Here is an 11,760-nt window from a genome sequence, read left to right on the forward strand (position 1 = left end):
CTGGGGAGCAGGTGTGGGTGTGGGTTAGGGCCTCTGCAGTTTCATCTGCACCGTCACAAGCTGAGCCCTTCTGCGCTGTCAGGAGTACCAAAACCCCACGTCCTCAATATCATGCTTAACAGGAAGAAACCTGAGCCACATCTGTGACCCAGGAACGGAAGAGTCTACAGGGCCAGGCTTCACCATTAACGCTGAGGATACAGAGATTGTGATGGACTGTGTAAAGCAGCGATTCTCACTGCCCCCAGGTGGCTTTGGCAATGTTTACGGAAGCTTTTGTCTGTCGCACCTGAGAGGTGGGTAGAGTGAATAGAGCGGCCAGGGATGCTGCTGGCCAGCCTGCAATGCACAGGACAGCCTCCACCACAAAGAATCAATCATCCGACCCAAAGTCAGTGGTGCCGAGGGCGAGAAGCCAGGCTCTACAGAGCGTCATATTTGTGAGGTCTTTGTTACCTGCACACTCAGAGCCTGGCATACAAAAGGAATAGCTCTGAATGAATAAATGGACCAATGCCATGTCCTCAGCTCTGCTAAGAGATGATAACTCATAAAATAAGCCTCACTCTTCTCAGTGTGTCGTCCTATCCATGCAGGGTACAAGAACCCAAATCCAGCATTCAAAACCCGTGTTTCAGCCAAACTGGGCATTCTGGCTGCGGAGCCTCCAGTGAGCCTGGGGTCTGTGGAGGGTGGTCTTGGCTGCCCAGCACACCTGGCAGGAGCTCAGCAAGTTGACGGAGCAAGGGCAGAAATGGAGTGGCAGGCCTTATCCCCACAGTGCAGTGGACACAGGAGATACATCATGGAATATCGGGTGTGGAACTTGGGGTCAACCAGGCCTGAGTTCAAACCTCAACCTGGCTCTTTACTGCCATGTGACCCTAAACATGTGACTAACCTCCATGCTTAAGTCGTCTCACCTATACAAGGTCTGACAATTCGCGAACTTGTTGCAACGACATTGCTCACCTTTTTTGATATCAGAGGGATTATTCATTATGAATTTGTACCAACTGGACAAACAGTTAACCAAGTTTACTATTTGGAAGTGCTGAAAAGGCTGTGTGAAAAAGTTAGATGACCTGAACTTTTCGCCAACAATTCATGGCTCTTGCATCACGACAATGCACCAGCTCACACTGTCTATGAGAGAGTTTTTAGCCAGTAAACAAATAACTGTATTGGAACACCCTCCCCACTCACCTGATCTGGCCCCCAGTGACTTCTTTCTTTACTCAAAGATAAAGGAAATATTGAAAGGAAGACATTTTGATGACATTCAGGACATCGAGGGTAATACAACGACAGCTCTGATGGCCATTCCAGAAAAAGAGTTCCAAAACTGCTTTGAAGAGTGGACTGGCGTTGGTGCATAGCTTCCCAAGGAGAGTACTTCGAAGGTGACCGTGGTGATATTCAGCAATGAGGGATGTAGCACCTTTTCTAGGATTAGTTTGCAAACTTAACTGTCTGACCTCGTAGCTGGGGTTAATAATAATACCTTCCCTAAAGGGTTAATGTGAGCATTAGAGGAGATAATCCATTTTATTTATTTGTTTATTTATTTATTTGAAAGCTTATAAGAGTTTATTTGAGCCAAACTGATGACAGTTGCCAGGAAACAAAATCTCAAGGGACTGAGAAAATGCTCCAAGATAATCCATTTTAAAGAGTTTGGTGCTGTGCTCGTAACCGGTGGCGAAGACAGATCGCTGATGACCACCATCACAGCTCCTTTCCGGTGCTCGCCCCTCTGCTTGTAGTCCTGCGTCCGGGGTTGAGCCTGGAAGACTCTGGAAGGCCGCTGACCACCTGTTCACACTTTCTCCAGCTTGTCTGTGTGCGGCACTGGTTAAGCCCCAGGGACACAGAGAGGAATAGGGTATGGCCCTGACTCCTGGGAGCTGTTTACAGGCTGTTGGGACCTTAGCTGGAGCCCAGAAAGATCATGACTTGCAAGTAGGATGAGGCGCCACATGAAAGGAAGCGCTCACTGTGCCCTGGCAGAGCTGAGACAGCACCTCCTTAAAATGTAGGCACTTGCCTTACCCTAGTCCCAGCTCAGCAAAAAGTATCACCAGCAACTGAGGACACAGTGGAGGATGAGAGGGGGCGGGGACTGCAGCATCAGAGGCCTTCCTGGAGGAGGTGTCAAATGAGCTGCTGGCTTGGAAAAATAGGAAGATTTTTTTTATTTTTTTTTAAGAATTTTGGAATGCAAAGCTGGGGCACTCCTGACTAGGAACCTGTAGGAGCAAAGACTGCCTTGAGGAAAGCCCTGAGCAAGTTCGAATTGTGCAAACAGCTTGTTCGTTAACTGCAAAGGAGCTTACATTATGACTTGCGTACCAGAGATTTCTTTTGTATGACGGTGGGGGCTCAACTTCCAGTAACTGTAGCTAGGGATTCCTTCCCAGTTCCTGGGGCCTGCGAGGCTGGCAGAGAGGAAATGGGTTCTCCTGACAGTTGTAGCCTAGGGGAGCAGAAGAGAGTCAGCCTGACACGTGAACCTCTCATCCTTTGGGTTATACTGTCACGGCTCTGAAAATCCCTCGTGAAATGGGCATCCAGTAGCTGGGAGATAGTGTGGGGATTCAGAGGAGGGTGCAACAAAGAAGCAAGTAAATGCCAGTACGATGTGATACACGGGGAACTCCTAGAGGGGCAGACCTCCATACCTGATCACCTCTGTTATGGAGAGCAGGCATTGTTGGGTAGGAGACACCCCGAACAATGAGAGAGATACGACAATAGAATGGACTGGCTGGTTGGAAGGGGCGCTACCCCTGACTGGAATTCAGTTCATTTGAACCAGTGTTCATTGTGTGCTCACTAAATGCCTTGGTCTGGAGTAAAAGAAGGAATAAGTTTGGAGGCTGTTATCAAGGGTAAGGGTGAAAGGGCACTGCCTTTAAGGAGCGCGTGACTGAAAGGAAAAGACACAACTTTCCTGATGAACGGGAGGGAGGGCCCGTGAGGCTGGGGAAACAGCCTGAGCAAAGGTCTCTGGCTGGAGGCCTGATAAAACCAAGTGTGATCTGGTAAAAGAAAGTGGGAGATGGTGTGGTGGTTCCAAGGTCATAGGACCGTCAAGGAGGGTGGTGACAAAGAAGCAAATAAATGTCAGGTAAGGCTCGAACATAGGGTAGGGGGAGCCCCGTCCTTAAAGGTCTTGCCTTCCAGCCTGGGAGCCTTGGGCTTTCTTTTCTAGGTAGGAGGGAGCAAAAGATACTTTGAGGAGGGGAGTCACACAGTCTAGCCATTAATACAGGAAGATGAATTCAGTGTGAGTATAAAGCACAGGCTGAAAAAGCAAGTGATCAGGAGAGGGAGGACAGATAGCTGGGTGGAGCCGTGGCAGAGGACAGGGAGAGCGGGCTAGAGGAGAGTGATGTGAAGGACACTGATGGACAGATTAGATGTGGGAGGAAGGGATAGGGGTATTTGAGGGTGAGCCCAGGTTCCCAGCCTCTGGGCTGGCAGAGGCCTCTGAGAAGCAGGCCGAGGTCCAAATTAGCAGGCGGCAGGTCAGCAAACCTGGAGAGCCCTCCTGTATTTTGGGCATCTGGCTCCACAGGCAGCAGAGCTGTGCTCCGGGTGGCTCTGTGGGCCTCTGACCAGAGTGGCCCCTTACTCGCCTCCCTGTCGCTGGCCCCAGCAGTAGACATCCCAGTGGCAGATGCCCCATCTCTCCCTCTCTCTTTCTTCCTCCCAGGACTCACAGAAACCCTCAGTACCCAGCCATGGGCTGAAGACACCTTCAGGCAAAAAGGTGAAGGTTCTACACCCTCCTCTGTCTCGGTCGTGGAAGCTGGGCCACGAGCAGACTTTGGCAGCAGATTATGTGCCAGTGGTGGTGAACTCCGGGGACCCGAACCTGGACAAGCTCAGATTTGATTTCTACACCTGCCAGTGCTTCAACTCCCTGAACCCCTTCTACACCTTGCAGAAGCCTACCTGTGGCTACCTGTACCGCCAGGACACTGATCACACCCGCAAGCGCTTAGATGTGCCTCCTGCCAACATGGTTTTGTGGCGCTCCTAGCCAGTGAGAAGCCCCCCGTCCACGTGCACCCTCAGTCCCACGATTCCTGCTCCTGGAGGGGACCGTGCCTGGGCTAAGACGGCTGTGACATGCCCACTGTCAACAATGGGAGCAATGAAAGTCTGGCATTCCTTTCCCCGGCATCTTAATGAGTGGGTAAACTGAGGCTACAGGGGTGGTTTACAGAAAGGTTATGTCCAGAGATGCCTGAAGACTTAGAAGGACTTGATTCTGAGTCCCCTCACCCTGAGAGTAACCCCTACTCCCCCCTACCCCGCTCCAGGGTTTGAGTCCCAAGCCCATGAGGGTCATACCCTCCCCACGGTCCAGGCTGGGCAACCCCTCTAAAGAGAAGAAAGAGATACATCAGTTGACCACGGCCCCCCAGCTCTCTCAGGAGGCCCTCTCGCCCCAGGTTGGAGCAGCCACTGGAGAATGTGGGAGTAAGGTACCAAGTGAACCCAGTCTCAAGGAGCTTTCTCTTCAGCCCTAGTTTCACACAAAACCACCACTTTTGACTTGCAATTTGTTGGTAAGAGATGGATTTCCCATCTCAAATGTCTCCTCTGGTCCAGAAGATCTGCCTCTGGGGTTAGTTAGGCTCATGGACCTTGATTCATGGAGAAGAGGGATGAAGGCCAAGGGGGCTTGACCATAGCAGTGGCCTGAGGGAAGCCCTGGTCACTGCCACCCAAGGTAAATCTGTGGTGTGCTGGAAGGAGCCTGCTCCGACCGGCCTGTGACAGCTGCCTGTGGGCCTCTCCTCCCAATTCTGCAATCGGCAATTTCATGTTGGTAGCTTGAAACCAGCCTTAGTGGGAATATTTACACCACCGAAATCAGCAAACACCTACACATTGGGGGTTTCTTTTTTCCAGAGAGCCAGTTGTTAAATATTTACCAGCTCACCACTGGGTGAATCCCGCTGGTTTCATTTCTAGGAGTCACATCTCATTCTAGGTAGAGCGGTATATTCAGTGGAACATACTTTTAAAGCCCAATAAGTTGGGGCTGGTGGGATAAGAGGACAGGCTGTCTGGGAACCCAGACACGCAGCCAACGCAGTGGCCGGGCATCCCTGGATGCCTGTCTCTGAAAAGAAGATGGTAAAGATGCAAAGCCTTCCTGGAGGTTTTCCTACCAGCCTTGAATCCAGCTTTTTCTGTTTATTGTAGACTCTCTTTCAAGTTAGAGGCTGTCCGCAGGTATCTGATGGTCGTGGCTGGAAGCAGCCCATTTGGCAGCTGTACCAGGTCTCTCCTGCCTGGCTGTCGGTGTTTGTGGAGCCAGCATGGGAAGGAGCTAGAGGGGCGGGGAGCGTCTCCCTCTTCATGTGCAGACTTCCCCTTAACTCCCCAGTTTTCAGAGCAGCCCTTCTCTCTTCCTGACCTGTGCCCAGAGGCGAGGGCCCTTCTGGTTCAAATCTCCAGAATAATCTCCAGCCGGGGTCAGGAGGGGATAGATGCCTCGAGACACCTGCCCATCCTGCTGCCTTTGGAGAGCATCTGCGGAGGCAGGTTCTCCTTACACAAACTTCCCCGTTTTCTTCTACCCCATGTCCCGCTCCCCCGCACTCAGGGCACCTCTTGTGTCCACCTCCTGAGTTCTGAGGCAGGAATAGATAGGCTTTGTGTCTGTACCAACCGCTCAGTCCTCCTTTTCCTTGAAAACATTTAGGCTTCAACTTTCTGCTCTCTAATCGAGCAGTTAGCACTTGTCCATCTGCCTCCTGTTTTCTATAATTTTATTAAGACCTCTCATCTGCTGTCTTCCTTCTCTTTGCCGCCGTGGATGTGTAGCTTCAAAAAATGCATTTGTTGCCATTATAGTGGGATTTGGAAGAGGAGCAGAGAGAAATACAAGTTTCCCATCTATGTAGAACCCAACGTCTTCATCTTCCATCCAATCAATCATCCAATGGACACTTGCTGAACACCTAGTACCGACTGAGTCCTTGGGCTGCAAAGATGAACAAGAACTATCTCTGCCGGCCCAGACCTGACAGCCTTGGTGGGTGGGGGGGGCCGAGGCCAGCATTTTCACTCCCCCAGCTGATGCCTCTTCCTGTCCCCTGGAGAATGGTCTCCCTCTTGAGGTTCACCTTGGTAGAGCAGCCTCCGTGGAAGCTTCCAGGAACCTTTCTAAAGAAGCCGTCTCAGGTCCCACGTGGGTCTGGGTGGAATGGTTCCAGGAGGCAGAAGAACTGCTTAGTTGTGTTTCTGTGGGGCTGGCAAGTGGGCAGGCAGCCTTGGAGGAGGATCAGGTAGGCCTGGGATTGCCTCTGGTCTCTTCCCAACTTCCACCTCTGGCGCCTGCCCCACCCATCCGTCTCCTTGGTGCCATTGGATCCTCTCTCTCTGGTATGGCGTCTGCCCCAGGTGGGATTCCTGCAGACAAAGCAGCCCAGGAAGTACAGGGCCTCTCGGACAGGTCTACCACGTGAGCTGTCCGATCCAGCCTTCTGGACGCCTCCCATATACTCACCTCTTCCTGGAGGCCTTAGAATGTATCCCAGTCTTCCCTGACTTGGCACCTCTGTCTTAGCAGGGAGAATGGAGAGTGGGACTGAGAGGGGCCACTGAAGAGGGGGAAGCTGGGCTCTAGGATTGGGAAGCTGTGGGATTCCATTCCCGCCCTGCCCTGGCCTGGAGACATAGGATGGGGGCCCCTGCAACCGATGGTAGCCAGCTCTCTGTCAGTGGGATCGTGCAGACAGAAGGGCCACAGGGGAAGGCACTGGAGTGAGGGCCTGGAGGGGTCTCCTGCTCCACCCAGGCGTTGCTCAGAGATCTAAAGACAGGCTATAAGCATGGTGATGAGGTGCTAAGACTTTGGTCCCGCCACTTAAAATTTTCGTCAGACTGGGATTGTGATTTGTCTGCTCCCAATTCCGCTTGTCTCACGTGGAAATAATACCTACCCCCCAGAGCTGTGGTGAGCTTATTCAACAAGCCAAGCATGGTGCCTTTAACACAGTAGATGCTTAATAATAGTTCCGTCCTACTTCAGCTGTCTTTAATCCTTGCTTTAATCATGCATGCGTGCATTTACTCACTCAATGTTTTAGTGAGCTCAAGGCCCTGATAGTCAAATGTTACTTTCAAAAAGGTAGTTGAGGGGCCGGCCCGGTGGCTCAAGAGGTTAGAGCTCTGTGCTCCTAACTCCGAAGGCTGCCAGTTTGATTCCCACGTGGGCCAGTGGGCTCTCAACCACAAGGTTGCCAGTTCGACTCCCTCAAGGGATGGTGGGCTGCGCCCCTTGCAACTAGCAAAGACAACTGGACCTAGAGCTGAGCTGCGCCCTCCACAACTAAGATTGAAAGGACAACAACTTGACTTGGAAAAAATGTCCTGGAAGTACACAGTTCCCCAATAAAGTCCTGTTCCCCTTCCCCAATAATAAAAATATATATATAAATAAATAAAAGGGAATTGAGCAGGCGGTGGATGGCTCAGTCGATTAGAGCGCGAGCTCTCAACAACGAGGCTACCGGTTCAATTCCCGCATGGGACGGTGGGCTGTGCGCCTCCCCCCCACAACTAAAGATTGAAAATGGCAACTGGATTTGGAGCTGAACTGTGCCCTCCACACTAGATTGAAGGACAACAACTTGGAGCTGATGGGCCCTGGAGACACACTGTCCCCCAATATTCCCTAATAAAATAATAATGATAAAAAAGGTAATTGAGGAGAGTTTATTGAGGGGAATATTTAGAGAGAAGTGGGATGGGTAAGGGACTGGTGATATGCCCGGACCGTGGCAACAGAGGGAAGGGAAGCCATTCTTATTCCTCAGCCTGTGGTGGGGTAAGGAGAGAGGGCTTTGTTTCAGGAGCCCAGAGGGAGCTCTGGTAGAAGCTGTGGCTGAAAGTAGAAGAAAGCAACCAAACTTTCTCTCTTCTACCCTCCAATCTCCATCTATTGCTTCTCAATGGATGAACCCAGGCTAAAGCCAGAGGGCAGGGGAGCCTGGGTGACCGAGTTCTTGGGGGTCAGCTTCCTGGGGCTCAGAGCAGACAGAGAAAGGTGGAGAACGAGTGGGGAGGTGGCAAACAGAATAACCAGCCCAGAGCCATGTGGAACCCATGCTACCAGGTGCTGGGAAGAAGCAAGAGATGAATAAGGCAATGGTCTCTACCTTCTGGGAGCTAGCTGGATTCTTGAGGGCAGGCTGGCACGAACAGCTGCTTGTAATTCCAGAAAGAAATGGATGTTATGTCTACAGTATTGTGAAGTATGAATGTTGTCACAGACCCTAGGGTGACCCCCACTGGTTACAACCTCCTGTTATCCTGCCTTTGTACAATCCCCTCCCTCTGGCTGTGGGCAAGACCTTATGCTATACATTATATCCCCATGACTAATATGTAACAACCAATTTGTACTTCTTAATCCCTTCCCCTTTTACACCCCCACCCGCTTCCCATTTGGCAATCATCAAAATGTTCTCTATATCTATGAGTTTGTTTCTGTTCATTTTGTTCTTTAGATTCTACATATAAGCAAAATCACACTGCATCTGTCTTTCTCTGTCTGACACTCCACTCAGCACAACACCCTCCAGGTACATCCCTGTCACCACAGATGGCAAAAACCCATTACCTTCCATATTCCATTGTATATATGAGCGATATTCCATTGTATATATGTAGCACCTCCTCTTTATCCATTCATCCATCAACAGACATCCAGGCTGCCTCCACATCTTGGCCATTGTAAACAATGCTACAATGAATAAATGGATGCACATGTCCCCTGGAAATAGTACCTTGGGTTTCTTTCGATAAATACCCAGAAGTGGAATTACTGGGTCCTTCTTTGTCACTTGTTATAGCCTTTGTTTAAAAGTTTATTTTGTCTGTTATAAGTATTGCTATCCCAGTTTTTATTTTCTGGTGTGTTTTTTTGTGTGTGTTTTTTTACATTTTTATGAAATATATTTTTCCATCCCTTTCAGTCTGAGAGTATCTTTTGATCTAAAGTGAGTTACTTGAAGGCCGCATATTGTAAGCATTTTGTTTTCTTATCCACTCAGGCACGCTATCTATTGATTGGAGCATTTAATCCATTTACATTGAAAGTAATCTTTGATAGATATGTAGTTATTGCCATTTTATTATTCATATTTTTTATCTGTTTTCCCCCCAAATCTTAAAGAAGTCTCTCTGGGTATTATAGCATTTCTTGTAATGCTAGTTTGGTGGTGATGAATTCCTTTAACTTTTTCTTGAAAGCTCTTTAACTGTCTTTTAATTCTAGACGATAGCTTTGTTGAGTAATCTTGGGTGTAGGTCCTTGTTTTTCATTACTTTGAATATTTCATGCTAATCCCTTCTGGCCTGCAAAATTTTTGTTGAGAAATCAGCTGACAGTTTTATGGGAGATCCTTTCACTTACATACTTTGGCCAGAACAATATCATGTGGCTACTCCTAGCTTCAAGAGAGGCTAGGAAAACAATTTTTCTTGTTTTTCAAGCTTCTTTTTAGTAGAAGCAGGCAACAGGACAGGGAGTTGGGAATGAAGTTGGATTTAGTACTGTTTTTTGTTTTCTTCTTCTTCCGCTTTACCCCACAACCTCTGGTTCACGCCGTTGTTTCTCAGTCTAGTTGTGTAGGACACAGCTCCCTGGCCCATGCTGGTATTATGAGCCTTGTGCTCCCCCTGGGTGAGGCAATCGGTCACCAGTCGTCGGTGACCACAGCAGCTCACGGCAGCTCACAGCAGCTCTCACCAGCTGCCAGCCATTCACGCTGGCCACTGGCCGCTCATGGCAGTCCAGCTCCAGGGAGAGCTGTTGCTCACAATCTTAGCTGTAGAGGGTGCACCTCAATGGCCCATGTGGGAATCGAATCAGTGACATTGGCGTTAGGAGCACTGCGCTCCAACCACCTGAGCCACCGGGCTGGCCCCTGGATCTAGTACTGTTTTAATGATGGTCTCTACATTCTCTAGTGCCTGACCACAGCTGGTAGAGGTCCTGTGTGAGACAGATGGATGTCTGTCCTCACACACAATCCAGGACTATGGTGAAAGGGCGAAAGGGACAAGAGGCATGATTGGCTGTCATCTAGGGACACTGCTGTGCCCAGGATGCGCTACAACTGCACCTAGATTCTAAAGTCAACAGCATGACAGCCACTGTAACAGATATGAAATAATAAAGTGATAGCTAATATGGGGCACTTACTCTATGTCAGACCCTGCTCTAAATGCTTTCCATATATTAATTTTAATTCATTTAATCTTAACAACCCTATCAGGTGGGCACCATAATCTCCATTTTAAGGATGAAGAAACTCTGACCCAGAGAGGTTAACATACTTGCTCAAGGTCATCCAGCCAGTAGTGTGAGCAATAAACTTGTGGGGCTTTAAGTCACTGAGATTTTAGAGTGATTTTTCACTATAGCATAGTCTGGCCAATTCATATGTATGTACTCTGATATCTAATATATGTTACATATAATATAGATTATAGAACATATTTATATAAATTAATGTATTTGTGAATATATATTTATATGTCATTATATATTTATATTATACAATTTATATAAATATAAGTACATTTACATACATACACTGTATATAAAAATCCTCCTTAGTTTTCACTTGGAAGAAAAAGTGCTTTGCAGCCTGGAGTAAAGAAGGCTCTCCTGCAGCCTTGCAGTCTTGGAAGGACTTGAAATGCTGTTGGGGTTCCTGAGAGGGGCTCGGCAAGCCTGTGCTGCTAGAAAGACTCAGGACATTTTGTGCAGTATGTAAAATTGCACAGTCTTTTTATTAGTCAGGAGAGGGTAGATAAGCTGCAGTAACCACCCCCCACACACACACACACACAAAGGCACCTCTTCAAGTATAAAACACACTTTTGTACTAGTGTATCAGTGCACAACCTGAACACATGTCCAAGTGTCTGCTCGGAAAGCAGAAATGTGGGTAGTGGTTCCCTCTGGCCAAAGTAGGGGACCTGGCATGGTCCACATGTAAAGGAGGAAGGGAAATCAGGGGAAGAGGCAGAGTGAATGAGTGCTGGCTCTGGGCTTTCCCAGTAGCATCCAGCTTAAGTGCACCTAGATGTTGGTTCCATAAATAAACCAACCTGAAAGTCTATGGCCGGAAAACATTCCACTACGGGTCAGAGAAAGCTGTTGCTGCATAGACAGGCCCCTAGGCTTGGCCTGGGAGCATTCCAGGAACACCAGGTAGCAGCTCACCCATGCACACGTGTGCCAGCTCTCTCACTCACACACTAGGCCCACACTCAATGGCCCCTATTCCCATGCCCCGGGGAGGTGATGGTGTCAGGTTCAGAATCAGATGCAGGGCTGAATTCAAGCCTCCCAGGATGGGAAAGATGCAATCTCTGGGAATATGAGAATGTGTTCAGAACAGGACCAGTGATTGTGTATCTGTATGGGTATGTATACTTGTGCAGGTTTATGTAGGAGGGGTTCCCTTTGAGTGCTCAGGACTCGTCTTGGAAGCCCACACACACTGCATCACCCAGGTGCTCTCAGATGTTAATTATCCATGGTGTGATTAGAATCCCTTGGTTGTTATGGCCAAGAGCATTGCACAGGCTGGATGACTGTACACAGCATCCCTGTGAAGAGCCCACAGCTGGCCCAGCTCTGGAAGAGGAACCATCGTCTATCTCATATGTACCTCCATTCTGTGTCTGAGAGAGAAACCAGAAACGTTGAGAACC

At 49.0% G+C, this 11,760-nt stretch overlaps 1 protein-coding gene across 1 annotated transcript; it reads left to right on the forward strand.

Moving 5' to 3' along the window:
- The first annotated feature begins 2,506 nt into the window (after positions 1 to 2,506).
- On the forward strand, positions 2,507 to 4,777 carry CIMIP3 (ciliary microtubule inner protein 3). Its single transcript, XM_074332924.1, has 2 exons — positions 2,507 to 3,130; positions 3,719 to 4,777. Exons 1-2 carry the CDS (start codon positions 3,062 to 3,064, stop codon positions 4,046 to 4,048), a joined length of 399 nt encoding a protein of 132 aa, XP_074189025.1. The 5' UTR covers positions 2,507 to 3,061; the 3' UTR covers positions 4,049 to 4,777.
- Positions 4,778 to 11,760: the final 6,983 nt, after the last annotated feature.

This window comes from Rhinolophus sinicus, linkage group LG05 (genome assembly GCF_036562045.2).
Source record: "Rhinolophus sinicus isolate RSC01 linkage group LG05, ASM3656204v1, whole genome shotgun sequence".
NCBI lineage: Eukaryota > Metazoa > Chordata > Mammalia > Chiroptera > Rhinolophidae > Rhinolophus > Rhinolophus sinicus.